The 24,112-nt window shown below is 42.0% G+C and overlaps 1 protein-coding gene across 1 annotated transcript in view; it reads left to right on the forward strand.

Moving 5' to 3' along the window:
* LOC122797029 (protein cornichon homolog 1-like) overlaps window positions 1–24,112 on the forward strand; it is a 564,384-nt gene that overhangs the window by 284,566 nt on the left and 255,706 nt on the right. The window contains exon 6 of the mRNA XM_044065802.1: window positions 14,446–14,589. Coding sequence (XP_043921737.1) covers window positions 14,446–14,589 — 144 coding nt within the window. The remainder of the gene's footprint in view (window positions 1–14,445; window positions 14,590–24,112) is intronic.

Here is a 24,112-nt window from a genome sequence, read left to right on the forward strand (position 1 = left end):
ATTGGGCTAAGGCCCAAAATATTGATCCTTTACTGCCCCTGTTCAGGCAGTTCTTCTGGACTAGCAGAGAGATTTTCATGCTGAAAGGAATTTTCCTACTAAAGCCTCCCATCAAGGATCTCCTTTAGTGCTGACATCCTTGATTCTTCCCCTTGAGCCAGCTGCTGTTTCTTGTTCCTGAAAATATTTTCTTGGAAAACTTTTATTCCTAGTGGGCTATTACATCTGCCAGGAGGGGTCTGAACTTCTTCCTTTGGGAAGTATTTTTATGCTTGGTGTTTTGCCTTTGTCAACATTTTCGAAAAATTGGCATATTGTCACAAAAGACAAATGGATCCTGGACATTATAAACAGAGGCTACAGATTCCATTTTCACACCCTTCCAAAAATGAGAGGCATGCCAAACCTGCCACACAATCAAAGGGCAGAGGCACAAAGACAAATTTCAGATCTCATGGACATGAAAGCTATTCAAGAGGTACCTACTCAAGAACAATGTCAAGGTTTTTATTCCAGACCGTTCCTGGTACCAAGGAAGGGAAAAGATTGGAGACCTATTTTGGACCTATCCATCCTAAACACATTTTTACTCGTACCAAAATTCAAGATGCTCACAATACAGCAGCTTCTTCCCATGCTGGGCAAGGAGTCTTGGCTGGTAACATTGGACCTCAAGGAGGCATACCTGCATGTCCCAGTCAGACAAAATTGCAGAAGATACCTCAGATTTCTTGCAGATTCAACCCATTATCAATTCTCTGCATTGCCCTTTGGCTTATCTACTGCGCCCAGAGTATTCACGAAATGCCTGGCATCAGTAATTGCCTACTGCAGACTTCAAGGGATACAAATATACCCATATTTGGATGACTGCCTGATCCAAGCGGACAGCAAGCACATACTTCTGAAACATCTGGCTTTTGTAATAATGTTCCAAATAAATAATTTAGTTAGTTTACTAAACTGCGACATCCACCTTCTCGCACCTACGGGGGAGAGGACAAAGGAAAAGGTGCAATTAAAGCACCAAAGAAAGGTACTGTTAACTCCAATATTATTGGGCCATCCACCAACGAGGACTGTCTGGATATGCCGCTTGATTTTAGGGACATTCCCAAAGCGGTTTCTTATCAAATCTTTTTTGGTGAAAGGGATTTCCTTTTTTTGAAAAAAAATTAAAATTTTACTTTTTGGAAATAATTTAACAAAGTTAAAAGTGGAGAATTAGAAATTTATGCATAAATAAATGTGGGATTGTAATTTTGTACCTATTGGGTTCGGTTCTTCAAGTGACATGTTTGATGATTTGAAAAAGAATTCATCAGGTTTTATTGTGAATGTATGACTCTAAAATTAGTACTTTACTTAATGGACAGACAGATTAGGGAAGATGTATTGTTTGAGCAGTGGGAAAAGTTATACAACAAGCAATATGAATATCTTGAAAATGTATAAAAAAAAGACCTATGAGGAAATATAAGAAAAATTAAGGGAGGGATGGCAATAATATGAGAGGGGTCATTTATAGATGGAGAAATAGAAATACTAATCGCTCTGCTGCACACATGTGATATACTGTTCAAAATGATGTTTAGATATGGCGAGGACAAAATGGAGAACGTGGGGAACAAAGGGGGAAAAAACCTTGGAGAAGGAAAACACAATCACTAGTGGACAGCAACCTGGGAGGTAGTATTAATGTAGTGGTTGAGAAAATTAAATTTGTGTATTTTTTAAAAAATCAGAATAATGACAGTTCTAACCAGACTCAGCAACTTAGGAAAAGGTACTTTCACACCACCCCATGTGTAACACACTTACAACAATAACATCCGCATTATTACCATGGACAAAGGTGGTGGTCCATTAATGAGGTTAATATAGCCCATAGGCGATTTATTTCGTATTTATTTGAAGGGGAGTATTATATAGAAAAAAAGGGGGGTAGCGCACTGCTTGTGCTGTGCTCCCATATATGCAACTGGATGTCCTTTATTAAAAAATAGTCCCGATTTGGGGGATATTTTCATCTTTGGGAGGAGGGGGTTGAGTTATTACTGCAAATTATTTAGATGTTAAAATATATAGCAAGGACAAATACCAAGAGGGAATTATCAAGGGCAGGCATCCGGCTGCACGCATGACTACTGAGAGACATCTGGATGGTAAAAGACATCACAGGTTATGTCATGAAGAGGTGGGGGGCTGATATAGCCACTTTTGGGAGTGGGTGGTATAAACTAATCTTTACCTGCAGGGAGATACTAGTACCAATGCAGCTAGTCGTTAGTAGTGTGTGACGGAACACATATATATACTAGTCTTGAAATAATCTTAAAAGAATAATTGAATTAAAATCAAAATTCCAGAACAAACTAGGACAAGAGGAACAGGCCATAAAGATGTGGCCAATTGTATTTAATATAAATATTTTAGATGTACCTAGCATTAATTTGGTTCTCCATGGTAACTGTTTATCCAAACACGTTATATATCTTAGTGTTTGGTCCACAGTGTAGGATGTTCAATTTGGGATCTTAGATGTTGTTTATCCCAAACTAGAGGGGGGTAAACATCAAGGCTATAGTGGGGGAAATCAAGTTAATGAAATGATTCCCACCAAGCCTCTAGTTATTTATTTATGTATTTATGTATTTACATATGTATTGGGGGGTTGCCCCATGTATTACTTTTACAATTTTTCAGTAGTATTATCATTTTTAATGTTTATATACTGCTTAATAGATATGTTCCAACATTTTACATATTCATATACTCCAGTATATTAATATTTTTATTATTATCATGATTTTGTACATATGTATTGGGGGTTGCCCCATGTATTACTTTTTACAATTTTCAGTAGTATTATCATTTTTTTGTGTATATATACAAATTAGAGATATGTGTTCCAATACATTACATATTCATATACCAGTATTAATATTTTTTTTATTTATTTGATTACATGAGCATGTACATATTTTTTTTTTTGCCTCTCTAGAATATATATTTTTGAGTTTAATCCAGTTTAGTAAACTAACTAAATTATTTATTAGTAATGTTTATTGCTTGACCACTGATTTAATTGATTAATTATATACTAGGGCGGGTTTTGATCAGTTGTCATATATAAGCCGTCATGTCATCTTGTTATGATGTTCTGATGAAGACAGATTTTCTCTTTTTGTAATAATGTTGTTGAATTCTCTGGGATACATAGTCAACAAAAAGAAATCAAGGCTAATACCCTCTCAGAAAATAATTTTCCTGGGTGCCAACTTGGACACAAACACCCAGATGGCCTACCTCACGCCAGAGAAACAGGGGCAACTAACTCAATACTTCAGAAAACTAGCAAATTTCACCAGGCTGACTGCAAGGAAAATCCTGCAGGCTCTGGGATTCATGGCATCTTGCATCCTACTAATCCCATGTGCAAAGCTTCATATGAGAAAACTTCAATGGTACCTGAAAAACCTGTGGTCTCAACACAGCCACAGTTTGGAAGCAATAATACCACTAGTTCCATGTCTTCAAAAGGAATTTCTGTAGTGGGCTCAAGCATGCCAAACAAACACAGGTTTCCCATTCTGCAAGCCTCAAGCAAATCAAGTAATCACAACAGACGCCTCTGACTACGCCTGGGGGGCGCACATGACAGATCGGTGCATTCAGGGCAAATGGTCCCAACAAGAAAAGCACCTTCACATCAATCAAAAGGAAATGCTAGCGGTAATAAATGCTATTATAGCTTTCAAAGACCTTCTGCATCTAGGTCAACTATTGATAAGGACAGACAACACCACAGTAATGTGGTACATAAACAAACAGGGAGGAACCCATTCATACCCCCTATGCAGGCTGGCCATGTCACTTTGGAACATGGCTCTGGAATTACAAATTGAACTTCAAGCACAGTACTTGCCAGGCAAGGAAAACACGCTGGCAGACAACCTGAGCAGAAATATGACAGATCCACACGAATGGAAGTTGCATCCTCAAGTTTTTACAGAGATAATACAAGCATGGGGAAGGCCAGACATAGATCTCTTTGCCTCCCAAAAAAATCACCAGTTGACAAAATTCTGCTCAAGGACCTTTCATCCACAGGCCTGGAGAGTGGACGCTCTCTCTTTCAGTTGGACAACAATGACAGATTATGCCTTTCCGCCTCTTCCTCTGCTGCCCAAAGTTCTATTAAAAACCAGAGCAGACAGACCAAAGATGATTCTCATTGCTCCAGACTGGCCAAGACAGCACTGGTACCCACTCCTGAGGAGCCTGACGCATTCCCCACCATGGACCCTACCTCTAATGCCTCTTCTTTTGACTCAGCACAGCTTCAAAACTTTTCACAGTCAGCTGAAAACACTCAATCTGGCCACATGGAAGATTCCTTAACATCACAACAGACCCTACTCTCCAAGGAGGTGCAGGATGTCATTTTGGAGGCCAGAAGGCCGTCTACTAGAAAAGCTTACTCCGCAAAATGGAAACTGTTTTGTGCCTGGAATGAGAAAAAGGGCCAGCATCCTGGAAAACTGAATTTACCTCAAATATTACAGTATTTAGCTGAGCTGCTAAGCAGTGGACTTTAATTTTCCTCCATCAAAATCCATTCCTCAGCCATTTCTGCAGAATACAACACTGATCCACCTTTATTCTCTCACCCCCTCTTAAGACAGTTCCTCAGAGGGGCTAAGAATATAAAACCCCCAAGGAAACGACCAATACCTGCTTGGGACCTCAATTTCATTCTAGAAAAGCTGACCTTGCCTCCTTTTGAGCCAGCTGCCTCAACAGATTTGCAATATTTGTCTTGGAAAACAGCTTTCCTTCTGGCTATCACCTCAGCTCGCAGGGTATCTGAACTACAAGCCCTCATGGCTGTGCAGCCTTTTATCATCTTCCATCAGGACAGTCTCATTACGAACCAACCCGTCCTTTATGCCAAAGGTGGTATCCAGGGTAGCTTTGAATCAGGCTGTCCACTTTACCTACCTTTTACCCTAATCCTCAAAACAAAGTGGAGAGACTACTACATTCCTTGGACATCCACAGACAGCTGCGTTATTATTTGGACATAACAAAGCCTTTCAGAAAAACAGAACAGCTCTTTGTGTCCTATGCTATAGGAGCTCAAGGGAAGCCAATTTCCAAACAGACAATCTCAAAATGGATAGCCCACTGCATACGCTTTTGTTACTCTTTTCATGGTAAAACTGTACCTGCAGGCATCAGATCTCACTCCACAAGGGCCACAGAGCTTTCGTCAGAGGAGTTCCTACCAAAGATATTTTGGAAGCAGCCACTTGGAGTTCTGTGCATACCTTCTCCAAGCACTACCACCTAGCATTATACTCCAAAACTAGAGCAGGCTTCGCCACTGCAGTCTTGCAGGGCATCCTGGCTCCTCCTAGTTCCACCTAGTGCGTACCACTCCTTTCTTAGCTTTGGGATTCTACCCATCTGTTATGACTGCAGCTGTATGCACGATGAACATAGTACAGTTTTGTACCTACCATAAATGTAGATGTTCGAGTGCTAATACAGCTGCAGTCCAGGTTTCCCTCCCTCCTTCCCCTCTTGGGACAGGCCTATTGGCTAACATCTCCTCATACAAACTGATTGGGGTATTCATTTATGGTGTATTTGCTTACAACTACTGTATTTTGATTATATTGCATTGCTTTATTACATAAATTTATGTATTGCCTTCCTTCTGGGGGCACCTGACATCTGGGGCAAGAAAAACTGAAGAAAATGGCGTCGGCTGGTTCCTTTATACCCCTGTCGCACTGACGTCAGGGAAGAAGTGACGACAACCGACGCCGGACCTAGACTTTGGAATTCGGCCGACCGAGGACCCGCCTGACGGCAGGAGAACCCATCTGTTATGACTGCAGCTGTATTAGCACTCGAGCATCTACATTTATGGTAGGTACAAAACTGTACTTTCTTGTTCGAACAGCTATGCCAATTTAGTTTTGTCAGTATGGGAAACAGAATTAATTTTAGGAAGTGTCTACAAGGAATTTATGACTTAATTCAGAATAATTCGTCAGCAATTAGTAAATTAAGAGATACTACTGCTAAAACCTTATTTTTCAGAAAGACTACCTAAAAATAAACATATACTGAATAAACAATTTAGAATGTCATTTAGTTATACCAGAGATGTTAACATTTATACTAAAGTCATTAATGACCATTGGAACATAATGACGGACGATCGTATTAAGGAAATAGTGGGTATAAGACCCCAATTTTCGTTTAGGAATAGAAAGTCATTGAAACAAAGGTTATGCAATAATAAGGAACGCACATATAATACAACAGTAGTAGGTACTAAACATTGTGGAAAATGTAGGTATTGTGACTATATATCTTCTGAAAAACTTTTTAAACATCCAGACACAGGTGAAGTTTTTGATATTAAAGTAGGTGCTACATGCGATACTTTACATGTGGTCTGTTTAGCAAGCTGCAGCATCTGTAGTAAATTTTATATAGGTAAAACTGATCGTACCTTAAAAGAAAGAATAAGAGAACATTTATATCACATAGGAAAAAATAGTGGTACTAAAGCTCTTGCAAAACATGTTGCAAGTACAGATGAGCAGCACAGCTTTAAATTTTTAGTGATGGGTAGGACTTTTTTAAATATTAGAAGAGGAAATATTAGGTCTAAAACAGAGGAGTTAGAGGCACAGTGGATAGTGAGACTCCGAGCCAATTATGGCCATGGCCTGAATGACTGTGCCCCTATTAAACCGTTATTATCTAAAAGACCTTTATGTAGATAGAAATTTTAGTATAATATTTTTTAATTTTATGATTATAATTATTGCTATTTAATTTCTCTATGACAAAGATGTTTTATTTGTATTATTATAGTATTGATACTTTTGATCATGTATTTTTAAATTTTAAATAATTGATGTCATGTGATTTTATATGTGTATATATAAGGTGTGGTTTTTTTAGACTCATTCATACACTTGAAGAAGCTGAATGTGAAAGCGCTTGTGTTCATTAAAAGTTGGCCTGCTGAATTTACTATTGCCTCTGTGGATTTACATCTATTTTTCAAGATTTTAACCTGGACTGGTATTTTAACTGATTGCTCTAACCTGGAGCCGTGCCTTTGCAATATTTTTTGGATTATTGTAGCTGCTTGTACATTCATTTGCGAAGGAACTTGGTGCATAATAGGTATTTTCTTTGTCTTTTAAAAGCTAAGTACCCCCCATTGAGGAATCTTTTTCTTGCTCTAAACTGATGTCAGTAAGAGTAAATAATTGCATTAGTTGTGGAAAGCAAATACCTCATAAAGATTTTCATTTGTACTGTATTCCTTGCCTAGGCCCTGACCACGACATACCTCGCTGTAGGTTTTGTGCCTTATTTTAAACCCCGAACTATCCGTCATCTATATATTTTCGCTTCTTAATATTTTGGTGCTTGGTTCACTTATCCTCATATGACTTCGGTAAGCAATCCGACTACCGGCATGCCAAAAAAATGCGAAGATAAAGACAAAGACAGGTCGCCTAGGTCCAAAGCTGCTGACGACGCTTCTAAGCCAGTCGCCTGTACTCAGTGAGGAGCTTTCGCAGCCCCTGATGCTCCCTACTTCAGATTTGCAGACCTCTACTGAGACCCGTTCAGAGTCCGGTATGCCGTGAGATGCTTCACCTGTGTAACCTGTGGATGTCTCTACCTTGGATGGGTCCAGAGCCGCTGTGCCGGCACCAGCTTTTGAGGGTGTATTCAGGCCCTACTGACTTGTGTATTAAACTGATGCTATCTTCTTTAATGCCTAAAACTCGAACCATGCCGAGAAAACTGATGCCCAGACCGCATGGTCAGGCCTCTATTCCTAAAAAACAAATGATGAGTGGCTGAAGACCTTATTACTTGGGGAAGCCAACCTTCCCCCTCTAAGAGACCTAGGACTGAGTTTGCTTATGATACTTCTGACCAGGATTCTGAATTTTCTGTTTCCTCTGATGACCAGGATTTACCCTCATCTACCTATGAGGATTCTGATGCAGAGGACCCTATTCCCTCTACCCCCCCCCCCCAAGGATTTATCTCTTGGTGAAACCTTGCATACTCTCAGGGAGCACTTTCATTGGGAAAGTTGGGATTTCTCTGATTGTAAAAAGTGGCTTAGGGATTTCTTACTCCTGCCCCAGCACAGGCCTTTAGCCATACCTCCTGTACTAGGCATTGTTGATGATGCCTTTTCGGGATCTAGCTTGGTCCCTGACTCTCTACCTCCCAGAAAACCTGATAGATATTACAGGGTTCCTGACTCTCTCAAGTTCCTTTTTAAAAATCCTACTGTGGATCCTGAGACCATTTCACAGGGACCCAAGGGCATTAAAGCTACTACTGCCAGAAATTCTACCCCCTCTGCTAGAGACTCCAGGGCGCTGGATAGATGGGGTAAGAAGGTACACACGTGTGCAACTTTGGCCATTAGGGCCTTAAACTGCCAGTTTCATATGTTAAAGTATCAGCAGCATATTATTGGATTGCTTAAACAGAAAATGATGTTGATTCCTGATTGTGCTGAAAATTAGGATTTACAAGATTTACTGCATTCAGCTAAACAAGTTGGAAAACATACTTTAAAATGTGGTTTTGATTCACTAGAGGCATCTTGCAGGGCTGCTGTAACTGGGTTTGTACTTAGAAGGCATGCTTGGCTCAAGAAGCAATCCTTGCCAGATCATGTTAAAGCAAAATTACTGGATGCTCCCTTAAACTAGGATCGCCTGTTTGGCAACAAGGCAGAAGAAGTTCTTAAAAAGATGGAGGAAAAAGCTAAATCTATGCAAACTGTTAAAGATTTTTTACAAGTACAACCTCCAAGGTTTAGTAGACATTGGCCTTCCAAAAACTGGTCCTTTCCTGCCTCTTCCAGACCTTCTCAGTCCAAACCCAGGTCCAGCAGAGCTCCCAGGCTTCAGTCCCAGGGTACGCACAGGACTAAGCAGTGGGGGGGGGTCTCCACTTTCAAATTTGGGAGTAATAAAACTCCCCCCTATGGTAAACTGTCTCAATGACTTCTTTTTAAAACTTCCAAGCACCTCTCAACTGACTGCCCCTTTGGGGGGAAAGATTGCTCTTCATGCAAAGAACTGGGAACTCATTACCCAGGACAAATGGGTTTTAAATAGTGTCCCAGGGATACAGATTTCACTTCCACACGTTGCCAACACCAAGCAGGTGGCCAGATCTACCCCCAAATCAGTGGGCAGAGGCCCAAAAGCAAGTACTTTCTCTCAAGCATGGGGGCTATTCAATTGGTACCAGAAGAGGAAAATGGACAAGGTTTCTACTCTAGACCTTTCCTGGTACCCAGAAAAGACTATTCATGATGTCCTGTCCTTGACCTGTCTACTCTAAACCTCTTTTTGGTGATTCCAAAATTCAAGATGCTGACTCTTCAAAAGTTGCTCCCTATGCTAGGCAAAGACGCTTGGTTGGCAACACTAGATTTAAAGGAAGCATACCTGCACATCCCAGTCAGGGAATCTTGCATAAGATACCTTCTCTTCAAAGCAAGCTGCACGCACTGCCCTTTGGCTTATCTACTGTGCCCAGAGTATTCACAAAGTGCCTAGCTCCAGTCATTGCATTTTGCAGGCAAAGAAATATTCAAATATACCCATACGTGGACGATTGTCTAATTCAGGCAGAAAGCCAGGACACTTTTGAATCATCTGGCCTTTGTACAAAGGGTGCTAACTTGTCTGGGGTACACATAAACGAAAAGAAATCACACCTGGCACCCTGTCAACAAATTATATTCCTGGGAGCAAGCTTGAATACAACTTCCCAGATGGCTTTCCTCATGCCAGACTATCAAATTCTTTTGACAACCTACTTCAAACAAGTGGCCACAAAAACTCTGCTATCTGCAAGGCAAATACTACAAGCCTTGAGGTTCATGGCCTTCTGCATTCTTCTAATTCTATATGCAAGACTGCATATGAGGAAACTACAATGGTATCTAAAAAGCCAATGGTGTCAACATTCTCAGGATCTAGAAGCAATGATTCCTATCATACCTTGCCTACGCCTAGAGTTCCTTTGGTGGGCAGAGGCCTGCCACCAAAACAAGAGACTACCATTCACACTACCCCTGCCGCCCAAACCCTAACACAGAAGCATCAGACTATGCATGGGGGCCTCACCTGGCAGGGAAGTGTATTCATTGCAAATGGAACCCAAATCAAATGCACCTGCATATCAATCAAAAAGAAATGTTAGCTGTACAGAGTGCTCTGGCAGCCTTCAAGGACCATATTCTTCCAGGGCAGTTAATGGTAAAGACTGAAAACACCACTGTTATGTGGTACATAAACAAGCAGGGGGGGGGTGTACAAATTCTTACCCCCCCCCCCCCTCTGCAGACTAGCCAGACAAACTAATCAGAAACCTCATGGACACACACGAGTGGAAACTGGAACCAAGGATTTTCAACTTGTTGACAAGCAAATGGGGGGAGCCCAGATATAGACCTGTTTGCCTCCACCCAGAACTATCAATTGGACAAATGTTGCACAAGGACTCCCCACAAACAAGCTTGGAAAGTGGATGCTCTGTCCTTCAGCTGGAAAAACTATCAGTTTATGCCTTTCCTCCTCTGCTCTCCAAAGTACTACTAAAGATCAAACAAGACAAACCAATGACGATTTTGATTGCATCAGACTGGCCACGCCAGCACTGGTGGCCCCTCTTGCGCAGTGTGTCACTGTTGGCCCCATCGCACCTGCCTCAGACTCCTACCCTATTGTCTCAGCAGGAGAACCAGATTCTGCACCCTCAGCTTCAACACTGAATCCAGCAGCCTGGCTAATTACCTAATCTCTCCTTTACCATCCCTCAGTAAACCAGTGATGGATATCATTTTAGAGGCAAGGAGGCCTAGTACTAGAAAATCGTATGCTGAAAAATGGAAAAGATTATGTGCCTGGAACCAGTCTCAAGGGATGAGCACAGCAGTGCCCAATTTACATCAGATTTTACAATACTTAACTGAGATGCTTCACAAGGGCAGTCATTTCAGCTTATTAAAAAACAGAACCTCTCCTCTTCTCTCATCCACTGCTCAAGCAGTTCCTCAGAGGGGCCAGAAAGTTACGACCACCCAGCAGAGCTCCAACTCCAGCCTGGGACCTTAAATTTGTATTTGAGAAACTCACTCTTCCTCCTTTCGAGCCAGTTGCTCCTGCAGACTTAAAATTCATTTCTTGGAAAACAGCTTTCCTTTTAGCAATCACTTCAGCAGGAAGGGTATCTGAATTACAGGTCCTTATGGCAGTGGAGCCTTTCATCATCTTTCATGCGGGCAGGGTGTCCCTCAGGACGAATCCCTCCTTCATGCCCAAGGTGGTATCCAGTGTGGCCCTGAATCGGTCCATTCATTTGCCTACCTTCTTTCCTAATCCACAGAACAAAGGGGAACGGATACTGCATTCCTTAGATGTGCACAGACAACTTAGATTCTACTTGGACAGGACTAAACCTCAAAGGAAATCTGAACTACTGGTGGCATTTGCTGCAGGGGCAGAGGGAAGGCTATTTAAAAGCAAACCATTTCCAAATGGATAGGCCATTGCATTAATTTCTGCTACAAGCACCATGGAAAACCTATCCCACAGGGGATCAGACCCCACTCAACCAGGGCTGCATCTACCTCTACAGCCTTTCTCAGAGGCGTACCTACCAGGGACATCCTAGAAGCTGCTACCTGGAGTTCTGTACATACTTTCACAAAGCATTACCATCTACCAATTTTCTCTAAATCCAGAGCTGGCTTTGCTACTGCAATTTTGCAGGGCCTTATAGCTGGTCTTAATGCTATCTAAATTTCCTTCTCCCATCCTTGGCTTTGGGAATCTACCCAAATGTGATGACTGCAACAGTGAAACACGAAGAACATAGTACATTTGTGTACACTTACCATAAATGTAGATGTTAGAGTGTATTCACTGTTGCAGTCCTGGTTACCCTCCCTGCAGCCCCCTGACTTATTTTGGCTATACCTCTTCTCCTTTTCAATGCTTTTGGTATATTTGCTTTTTTGTTGAAGGTATAACCTTGTATATTTATAGATTTAATTGCTTCCCATTAGGGGGGCACCTGACATCTGGGGCAAGAAAAACTGATGTAATGATGCCAACTGCATGTTTTATATACCCCTGACGACCTGACGTCACGGAAGAAGAGACCGCAACAGACGTAGGACCCAAGACTTTGTTAATCAGGCCAACTGAGAGCTACTTCAAGCAGATAACCCAAATGTAATGACTGCAACAGTGAATACACTCAAACATCTACATTTATGGTAAGTGTACACAACTGTATTTCCCATTGGTTCTTCCCGGGTTTCTCCACCCAAAATCACAGTCTGAAGTAGTTAACTTAATTTTATCTGCAACCTGTGGGATACGGATCCATATCGGATGCAAGCTGGCAAGTTTTTTTCTAGCATCTGCTCCAAGCTCCTCCCCTTACCCATAATGCCCTACCATCTCCTATCTTCCTCAGATCTCGTTTGCCGCGCCAGTAGTGTGCATCGTGGTCTCCTTTGCTCTGAGCTCAGGGATAGTAAGTGGTATTATTTCTTGTATCTAGTGTGTGTTTGAGTGAATATTTCCTTCCTCCCCTTGTTTAGCATGTCGCTTGTTCATTGGTGTTTCTATAAAACTTTTTTTTTTTTTTTTTTTGTTTTTGTTTTTGTTTTTGTTTTGAGTAGTAGTTAGGCCTGCCCTTCCCCTACCTGTGTTTGTGTATGGTTTTTCTGGTAGGTAGTGTTTGTACTTTTGGGTGCAGGACTATGGCTGATCAGCCGAAGCCTGTTTTCAAAAAATGTACAGACTGTGGCCATAAGCTCTCCCCTGCTGATAGTCACACACTTTAATTAATTTGCTTGGGAGTGGCACATTTGTCCACTCAATGTGCTATCTGTTCTGGTTTTAATCCGAGGGGCTTAGGGATTGGAAGGCCAAGCTAGTAGCCAAAGGCCTTCTCCCTGCTGCCACAGGTTGCAGAAAAATGAAGTATAAAAATGAAGTATAACTACTCGGATGGAACATTATGGTGAGTACATAACTTCTTTTTTCTGCACAGGCGTTTCTCAGGATTCTGGGGTACATTGTGTCAGTAATATTGTTGTCCTTGCCAGACTGCACATAAGGAAAATACAGTGGTGCCTCAAGTCTGTCTGGGCTTATGGGTAGACCATGATTCTTAAGCTGTTTTCCTTTCTAAACCGTCTCCAGTCAGTCACCACAGACACTTCAGACCTGGCATGGGAAGCAGTTTCAAGGGAGGTAAAAGTGCAAGCTCTGTGGGACCAATTGGATAGACAAGAAGCATATGAAAGTTGTTGGCTGTCATTAATGCTTTAAAAGCCTTGAATCCTCTCTGGTCTCCAGGACCTGTGCAAGTGTACATATGCAGCACCTCAGTGATGCAGTATATAAACAGAAGTGTACCAGATTTGCCTTCTCTGCAGACTGGCTCTTGTAACCTGGGAGATAGCAGTTCAACTCCTGATTCTTTGGGCCTCATACATGCTATCAGAGCAAAACTGTACTGCAGCCTAGATATGATATGATTATGGGGTTATTGACAGTAATTGATCAGAAAACTCATGTGTATGGCACAATATAGAGATCGAGCATAGTTAAGAGGGTGCTTTAGGGGTGGCGGTAGTTCAAAGTCATTACCTGTGGTGCTGACATATAATACATTTGAATCTTTTATCACATCTTAGAGGTCCTTGAACATAGTACTACATGTATATGATACTGCAGTATTGGAACACCTTCACACATCCCAAGAGAGGTCAGTCAAGTGTTTGTCTGAATACCCATTCAGAAATGGAACAAGCTAGAGTATCCACTGCCAGTGTCTTAGATATTGACTGGCATGGTCATATTCTTTACCAAGTTAAAGACAGTCTGCCTTTACAGGATATTTGCTATCCGTGTATAAATATTAGTGCTTAAAGAACCAGTGGATGAGGCTCCATCTTGGCTCAGTCTGCCTGGCATGCCATCTGAAATTTCTGATCACATTGTGAGTTCTTGAGTGTCACTTTTGAGAACCATTGTCCTCACAAACTCTTTGTTAAAGCAGACCAACCTTTGTAGCTACTCAGCCTCCGTGTTTTGCTGCATTTCATGTAAGGAGCAATCATGTTCCAGAACAGGTCACGTAATGCTGTGTGGGTCATATAGAAGAGTTTTTGCTACTGTAGAACTATTTTAATAAGAAATAGTCGTAATGCAACTGTCAGAATACTTCAGATTGCATTTCACCTGGAAATATATTTTCATTTTAATAGATCATGGATTTTTTAGTATGGTGTGTATATTTAAGTTTTATATGCAACTTGTTGCATGTGTGTTCTAGGTACATGAGCAGGCCTGTTATGAGTGGACCAGGATTGTACGACCCTACGACCATCATGAACGCTGATATTTTAGCATACTGTCAAAAGGAAGGATGGTGCAAACTAGCATTTTATCTTCTATCATTTTTCTATTACTTATATGGGTAAGATTTTTTCAAGCTTCTTTTTTCTCTCAAAATAGTACTCTTATGCATACTAACCTTTATTAAGATTTTAAGAGACTGACCTTGATGCATCATTGAAGTGTTTACTGCATATGTAAGCAAACTTATTTACAATCATTAGGTGATTTAAAGTTTATTTGATAAAAGTGGGTGTCTTTCTTTTACTTTGTGTAGTGTTTCAGTTCAGTCCTCAAATTTCTGTAAGTTCATAAATGTTCACAACAAAATGGTAGCAGTGTGTCATTACAGATTCATAACTTTCAGCTGTAGTTTCATTAAAGGAATTCAAACTGCCAGGATGTCAAATCTGGTATCCAATAACCTAATAACAGTCCTCTTTTTTGTGGGTGTTTATGTGCTTCTGTCATTACCACCATTTCCTCTTTAAGTTCACTTGAGGGAACAGAGTTGTTAGCAACTGCAAAATGGCTTTGTCTGTCTGTGTATGGCCACTGTCCTTATTTCCCCTTTGTAATTTCTGCTTAAGGGGCAGAGTGCTCAATTATTACTCCTTTTTTGTCCCATTATTTTTGACTGAGTGAAGGAAAAGTAACATGAGTTGGGTTGTTCCCCAAAAGAAGTATCATCTTATGAAGTACTATTGGAAGGAAAGGACTCCTCATTCCTGTCTTTCTGAGAAATAAGGACCTCAGCCCTGTCTAATTCCCCATCCCTAGGGGACCTTAAAGGGGAATGGAGAAGTTATGCTAGTAGTACCACCCTGAAGTTGATCAGCTGTGAGAAGGCTATAGTAATTTGCTCAGGAGTGAGTGAAAGATCTCATACTCAAAAGGATAAATGCTTGCCAGGGTTATTTCAAGGCAACTGAGTTCTGTGAGGGTTCTTAAGCTGTCATAATGGATAGTAACCTTTGTGTGCCCCATCACCTGCCTAGTGATTTTGCAACAGATATGGAGAATACGTTATGTAGGTCCGTTATTCTGGATACAAAGTAAGGGGCCAGGCAGGTGTGAGAGGTCCGGCAGGCACCTATTTGGTTGCTGCCTTTGATTTTTAGATGTAGCAGGGTGGGAGTGAAAGTAGTAAAACTCTCTAATCTTGAGCTGAACCTGAGAAGTATACTTTGGGGGCTTTGAGGTCCTTCTTTGGTGTGATTAGATTAGTGCACCAGTGTGCTTCATTGCACCAAGTACTGACCGTTATACTCTATAAACAAGACAAATACAAACCCAGTAAAGGAAATTGTCCATCTACAGAAATGAATGGCAAGCAAGGTCTAAGGAGAAGTCTGACAGCCCACTGAGCTGTGCCTCCTTGAGAAAACAACTATGGCTCAGTCATTCTGCCCCTTTTTTAGAAATCCCATTCCAGTCCTCCTTACACTCAAACCCAGAACGTTTCCCTCCTCTACTTTCCTGAAAGATAGAAATATGCTTAGGATCATACGGCACAGTGGTGCAGCGGTAGCTTTGTCGCCTCACAGCAAGAGGTTCTCTGGTTCGATTCTTAGCTGGAGTGCCTTCTGTGCAGAGTCTGCATGTTCTCCCTGCATTCGTGAAGGTTTTCTGTGAGTATTCTGGTTTCCTCCCACGTTACTAAGACATTCATCTGGAGCATTTCTCCTAGGGCCTCCTCTGAAAATTGGCTTGTTCCAAGTTGGACTTTCCCGGTAAACAAATGTTAAATAAATAAATAAGTGAAAATTTTATGAAATAATGTGAAAGTATTAATCTGAACCAGTAGGTTTTGAACTTCGAGTCAAGGATGCAGACTGCAGTTTTAAAGCAGACCAGATTTTGAAGGTGTCCTCTAACAATTGATCTAGCAACACTAGCTCAGGGTGGAAGTTCATAATTTTTCCGCAATTCAAAATGCTGATGCTTTAATCTTTCTGCCACCATTATCACCTCAGTTTTTCTTGTTCACCCTGGTCCTTAAGGAAGTGTACCTACATATTCCCACTCCTAGGGCCCACAAGACAGTTCCTAAGGTTCGGTTCAAAGTAATTGGGGATAATTTCCAGTTCACCTACTTGCCCTTTGGCTGTCTGCCACACCCAGTTCCTTTACAAACTAACTTAACTCCAGCAATGATGTATTGCAGTACATACATCAGTACTACCCGAATGATTGCCTGATTCAAACAGACTCCTTAGAAGAAAGTCATTAGGCCTTGAATTTCACTCCAACATGTTTTCAAAGATTGGGTCTTTCAGTTCTGAACATCTGAGTCTGATTTGACCTCACAAATAAAGGAATGTTTCTGGGATCATTGTTGGAAGCAAAACTCCAGAAGATTTTCTTCCTAGTAGGCAAGGTATTCTCTCCCGCACTCCTCTCTAGACAACTCTAGAAAAGTATATTAATTTAAAGGAGTTTGCAGGATCCTGTGTACATGGCCACTATGCATACTTAATGGTCCCATTGGCAAGACTGCACATGATTAAGTTGCAGTGATACCTCAGGAATGAATAGTGCCAGCATTCCAAGCAACTGGAACCCCTTTTCTGATGTTCTTTGTGTTTCACTGTTGCAGTCATTACAATTGGGTTATCCTGCTGGCAGGCTGCCCTCAGTCGGCCTGAATTCCAAAGTCTTGGTCCGGCGTCGGTTGCTGTCGCCTCTTCCCTGATGTCAGAGCGTCAGGGGTATAAAAGATGCAGCAGATGCCATTTTCTTCTGTCTTTCTTGCCGCATGGTGCCCGAAGCAGAAGCAGTTCGCAAGTGCCGATTGGCCGACTCCTGAGATTTTCGTGTTCGAATTTCAGATCCGAAGTCTTCATTAACAGCTAAGTACCCCGTTGGGGAAACTTTTTTCTTGCTCCAGACTGATGTCAGAAAAAGTTTATAATTGTATTTCTTGTGGGAAGCAAATACCTCATAAAGACTTTCATTCTTACTGTATTCCTTGCCTAGGCCCTGACCACGACGTTGCTAGTTGTCGGTTTTGTGCTAGATTTAACCAATGCACTATTAAGCGTCAGTATGATTTTGCATTTAACTAATTTGGCAGAAGATTGAATTATACGATGTCGTTGGATAGCCATCCGACTACCGGAATTCATAAAAAACGCAAAGAAAATGAAAAGGGCAGGCAACCGAGGTCCAAAACTGACAAGGCTTCTTCTAAGCCAGTCGCCAGTTCTCAGTAAGGCGCCTTTGCAGCCCCTGACACCCACTACCTTAGAGCCGCAGGCCGCTACCGACTCCCACGTGGAATCGACTAGGCAGCTGGAAACTCAAGGTATTGGACCCTCGGACCCCTCAGATGGGTCCGGAGCCGCTGAGCAGGCATCGGCTTCTGAGGGTGTTTTCAGACCTACTCAGTTATACATTAAAACGACTTCAGCCTCAAAGGCAAAGACTAAAGCACCTTTAAAGACAAAGAAACAAGTCCAATAGCCTCATGGACAGGCCTCCATGTTAAAAAAACAGATGCTCAAAATGGCCGAAGACTTAATTACTTTGATCAGGGGTTCCCATCCTCCTCCTGATAAAAGGCCTAGGCAAGAGACAGACTATGAATCTTCAGATCAGGTTTCCATTTCTTCCGATTCCTCTTCTGATCAGGAATACTCACTTCCTCCCTATGAGAATTCTGATGCTGAAGAATCTATCCCTTCAGCCTCTCCTCCTAAGGACTACTCGTTTGGGGAAACCTTGCATACCATGAGGGAACATTTCCACTGGGAGAGCCAAGATTTTTCAGAATCTAAGAAAAGGCTCAGAGACTTTGTTTTACTACCACAACACAGGCCCCTAGCTATTCCACCTGTGTTGGACATTGTAGATGTCTTTTCAGAGTCTAGTCTGACCCCTGACTCCTTACCTCCAGCTTCTGTTAAGCCAGACAGATACTACAGGGCTCCTGACTCTCATAAATTCCTTTTCAAAAACCGTACTGCTGACCCAGAAACCATCTCTCAGGGTCCCAAAGGGATCAAGGCTTCCACTGCGAAAAACCCTACCCCCTCTGACAGGGATTCTAGGGCACTGGACAGATGGGGAAAAAAGATTTACACTTCTGCTACCTTGGCTATAAGGGTCTTAAATTGCTAGTTTCATATGCTCAAATATCAGCAATATATCATACCACTGCTTAAACAGAAAATGTTGATAAATTCTGAATGTGCAGAAAACAAGGAAATGCAGGATTTATTGCATGCAGTTGAACAAGTTGGAAAGCATACTTTGCAATGTGGTTTTGATTCTCTGGAGGCCTTCTGCAGGGCCGCTGTTACGGGTTCTGTCATTAGGAGGCATGCTTGGTTAAAGGAACAAAATTTGCCTGATCATGTCAAAGCAAAATTATTAGATGCTCCATTACAGCATGACACCTTGTTTGGTGTTGAGGCAGAAGTGGTGTTAAAGAAAATGGAGGACAAAGCAAAATCTATGCAAACGGTCAAGGATTTCTTACGGGTACAGCCTCTAAGATTTAGCAGACACTGGCCTACAAAGAATTGGTCCTTTCCAGTGTCAGACAAGCCACAAAGGGGCAGATCCAGATGCCCTAGAGGCAGATCCCAGCCCCAAGGTATGTACAGGTCTAAACAATGGTGTGCTTCTACCTCCAAATGTGGAGAAGACAAATCACAGCCATACAGGAGACAGTCTCAATGACTTCTCCCTGCCTGCGCTAAGCACTTATCTTCTGGCAGTACCGTTAGGGGGGAAACTAGCACTTTTTTTCTCAAAATTGGCACATAATAACCCAGGACAAATGGGTCCTAAACATAGTGTCACAAGGCTACAAGTTTCACTTCCTTACCCTGCCAAGGGCAAACGGTTGGCCAGACCTGCCAAAAAATCAATGGGCAGAGGCACAAAAGCAAATCTCATCCCTGATGGAACTGGGGGCCATTCAACAAGTACCACAGCAAGAGCAGGGACAAGGATTTTATTCAAGACTGTTCTTGGTACTAAGAAAGAACAAGGCTTGGAGACCAATACTGGACCTATCTTTGCTAAACACATACCTGGATATACCAAAATTCAAAATGTTGACTCTACAGCAGCTTCTGCCCATGCTGGGCAAGAAGGCCTAGCTTGTGACTTTAGACCTAAAAGAGACATACCTGCATGTTCCAATCAGACAAACATGCAGAAGATACCTCAGATTCAAAGCAGGCTCAATGCATTATCAATTCTCTGCACTGCTTATCTACTGCACCCAGGGTCTTTACAAAGTGCCTGGCGCCAGTAGTTGCTTTCTGCAGACAAAGAGGAATACAAATATATCCTTACTTGGATGACTGCCTCATTCAAGCAGAGAACAAGGACATTCTACTACAGCATCTGGCGTTTGTAAAGAGATTTTTAACAAGTCTAGGGTACACAGTCAATAAAAAGAAATCAAAACTAGTACCCTCTCAAGAGATAATATTCCTGGGTGCAAGCTTAAATACAACTGCCCAGATGGCTTATCTCACGCCAGACAAACAAAGGCCAACTGACTACCTATTTCAAAAAGTTGGCAACAAAGGCCCAGTTATCTGCACGAAAAAATTCTGCAGGCTTTGGGCTTCATGGCATCCTGCATTCTACTAATTCCATATGCAAGACTGCATATGAGGAAACGTCAGTGGTACCTAAAAAGTGTTTGGACTCAACATTGCCACAGCCTGGAAACAAGGATTACTCTCATTCCCTGCCTGCAACAGGAGTTTCGATGGGTGAAGGCTTGTCACCAGAACAAAGGACAGTCATTCACTTTAACCCCAGCCAGGCAGACATTAACAACGGATGCATCAGATTATGCCTGGGGAGCCCACATGGCAGGAAGATGTATTCAAGGCACATGGTCTGCAAACCAAATGCATCTACATATCAATCAAAAAGAGATGCTAGCTATTCAGAATGCCCTGACAGCCTTCAGGGACCTACTTCATCCGTGACAACTACTGATAAAGACAGACTACACCATGGTCATGTGGTATATAAACAAGCAGGGAGGCACTCATTCTTACCCCCTTTACAGACTAGCCATGACTTTGTGGCACAAAGCATTGACTTACCAAGTACATCTGCATGCACAGTTCCTGCCAGGAAAGACAAATACTCTGGCAGACAAACTAAGCAGAAACCTCATGGATCCTCACGAGTGCAAATTGGATACACAAGTCTTCAGCATGATAACAAAGAAATGGGGATGCCCGGATATAGATCTATTTGCCTCTCCTCACAACTACCAACTAAAAAGATTCTGCACAAGGATTTATCGCAGACAAGCATGGAAAGTGGATGCCCTATCTTTCAGCTGAAAAAAAACTTAGCATTATATGCCTCTCCTCCCCAAGGTACTCCTAAAGGTCAAACAAGAGAAGCCAAAGATGATACTGATTGCCCCAGACTGTCCCCGCCAGTACTGGTATCCAATCCTAAGGAACTTGTCTCAATGCCCGGCTTGGACCTTACCTAAAATACCTCATCTACTGTTCCAACAAAACAATCAGATCCTGCACAGCCAGCTCAAGACCTTAAATCTGGCAGCATGGCGGATAATGTAGTCATACAAACCGCACCTCTCACTAAAGCTGTGATGGATGTCATTTTGGAGGCCAGAAGGCCTAGCACTAGAAAATCTTATGCTGGAAAATGGAAGAGATTCTGTGCTTGGAACCAGACACAAGGAATTGACACAGCTGTACCAAATATCCCTCAGAATTTGCAATACTTAACTGAGATGCTGGACAAAGGCATATCTTGATGGCTCTGCCATTTCAGCTCATTACAATACAGAGCCACCAATCTTTTCTCATTTTTTGTTAAGGCAGTACCTCAGAGGAGCCAGAAACTTAAGGCCCCCAAGGAGATCACCAGTACCTGCATGGGACCTCAACTATGTCTTGGAAAAACTCACCCTGTCTCCTTTTGAGACGGCCACTACAGCTGATATAAAGTTTTTTATCTTGGAAAACAGCTGTGCTCCTAACAATAACTTCTGCAAGACGAGTTTCAGAGTTACAGGCACTCATGGCTGTGGAACCTTTTATCATTTTTTATCCAGACAGGGTTTTTCTGAGGACAGACCCGACATTTATGCCTAAGGTAGTGTCCATTGTGGCCCTTAACCAAGCTATTCATCTGCCAACCTTTTATCCAAATCCACAGAACAAGGGGGAGATAATTCTGCATTCTTTGGACATACACAGCTTCAATTCTACTTGGACAGAACCAAAGTTTTCAGAAAGACAGCAGTTACTAGTGGCATATGCTGCAGGATCACAAGGAAAGGCTATCTCAAAGCAGACTATTTCAAAGTGGATAGGTCAATGCATTTGTTTCTGCTATTCACAACATGACAAGCCAGTGCCTAAGGGCATTAGGCCTCATTCAACCAGAGCAGCAGCCACTTCAGCAGCCTTCCTCAGGGGAGTACCAACCAAAGAAATTTTAGAAGCTGCTACCTGGAGTTCAGTGCACACCTTTACAAAGCACTATCATTTACCACTCTAAGTACGGGGCAGGCTTTGCCACTGCAGTTCTGCAGGGCCTCATAGCCGTCCCTAATGCTATTTAGCTCCAGCCTCCCAACCATAGCTTTGGGATTCAACCTAATTGTAATGACTGCAACAGTGAAACACGAAGAACATAGTACAGTTGTGTACACTTACCATAAATATAGATGTTCGAGTGTATTCACTGTTGCAGTCCAGGTTACCCACCTGCCTTCCCCCTTTTGCTGGAACTCATCTGTACTTCTCTAATCTATACAACCTATGTGGTGTATTTGCTTGTAGATGAAGATAAAATATACTTTGGTGCATGTATGTTTTATTAACATATTTTTAGCCTACACTTTTGGGGGGTACCTGACATCTGGGGCAAGAAAAACTGAAGAAAATGGCGTCTGCTGCATCTTTTATACCCCTGACGCTCTGACTTCAGGGAAGAGGTGACAGCAACTGACGCCGGACCAAGACTTTGGAATTCAGGCCGACTGAGGGCAGCCTGCCAGCAGGATAACCCAATTGTAATGACTGCAACAGTGAATACACTCGAACATCTACATTTATGGTAAGTGTACACAACTGTATTTTCTGTCTTGCACAGAGCTCCTAACATTACAAATTAAGGTACAACTCTGTTTAGGGATACATTTCAGATTACTCTTACTCCATAGAATTCAAATTCTCATTACAGACTCCTCTGACTTAACTTGAGAGAGTTTGTATTGGATCATTGAAACTCTGTGGTATATGGGATGAGAAGGAAATGCATGTGAAGTAAATAATGGCTTTAATTATAGTATTAAAAGCATTTTAGCAGTTTTGGGCACAGGACCATCCAAACCCTTGTAGACACCACCACAGATCTTTTTAATTTCACCTGTCCAGTTCGACTTTTGGGCCTTTGAGCTGCTTGTCAGACCTGTACTGGAATAAAGTACAGTAATGAAAAATATTACCATAACTGTAGATGTCCTTGCCTTCACGGCTGCAGAGTATATTCCTTGCTGCAGAAGCCAGAATATCTGGCAGTCTACCAAAGACTACTTGTTGCTTCTTTAAAATGTATACTGAACATCACCCAAATGCTTCTTGCATAGCATAGGGCATAAAGGTGATGTTCAGGCCTACTTTAAACAGAACTGATTGCCCCAGCAGGAACACCAGTCCAAAGAACCCAAGAGGTAATCTATACATCCATGAGGGTAAGGGACTTAGGTGGTGGAGGGAGGAAGGGAGCAAATATTACAGCATTGAAGGCAAAGCCATCTACTGCCATGGTAAGATTTTACACAACTGTATGTCCTTACATTCAGTGCTGCAATATTCTTTACCGTTTGGGAGAGTGCCAAGGTTTTAGAGGAAACCGGGCAGGGGGAAGGAGCAGAAGATTCCCATAAAGAGACATGAAGAATGGCATTAGTAAAACCACCCTAGCTCTATAGATACCATTTAACTTGTGCTTGGTAAAGGTATGCACAGAAGTCCAGATACCTGCTTCAAAAATAGAGTTAGTATCTAAACCCTTGAAAAAAGCACCAGAAGCCACACATATAGCAGAATGAGCCTTAACTGAAGAAGGAAGGCTCTTTCCATGAAAAGTGCAACAAAAGGAAATAGCATTAGAAATCCAAGAAGAAGTAATTTGCTTGGATACAGCAAGTCCCAAAGAAAGTCCCAAAGATGTAGAATGAAAAGAAACAAATGACTTATCAAATATTCTAATAGCCTTATGCTTATCCAAATAAACCCTGAGTTGCCTGTGCACATCCAGAGTATGCAGCAACCTGTCACTGTCATCTTGCGGAGAGGTGAAAAAAGTAGGCAGGTTAATAGGTTAGCTAAGTAAAAGCTCATTAACCACCTTCGGCATAAAAGGGTTAGTGTGCAAGGACACTCTGTCCTCATGAAAGATCAGAAAAGGATGACAAGCCATAAGGGCCTGCAACTCGGGCACCCGTCTGTCAGAAGTAAGAGCTAACAAAAGAACAGTCTTCGGGAACAGTGATGCAAGGAGACTGAAGCAGCAGGCTCAAATGGAGCCCGAGTCCGTCAACTTTTCCAAAACAAAGTTAAGATCCCACGGAGAAA

This window comes from Protopterus annectens, chromosome 3.part0 (assembly GCF_019279795.1).
Source record: "Protopterus annectens isolate FY-2018-M chromosome 3.part0, PAN1.0, whole genome shotgun sequence".
Lineage (NCBI taxonomy): Eukaryota > Metazoa > Chordata > Ceratodontiformes > Protopteridae > Protopterus > Protopterus annectens.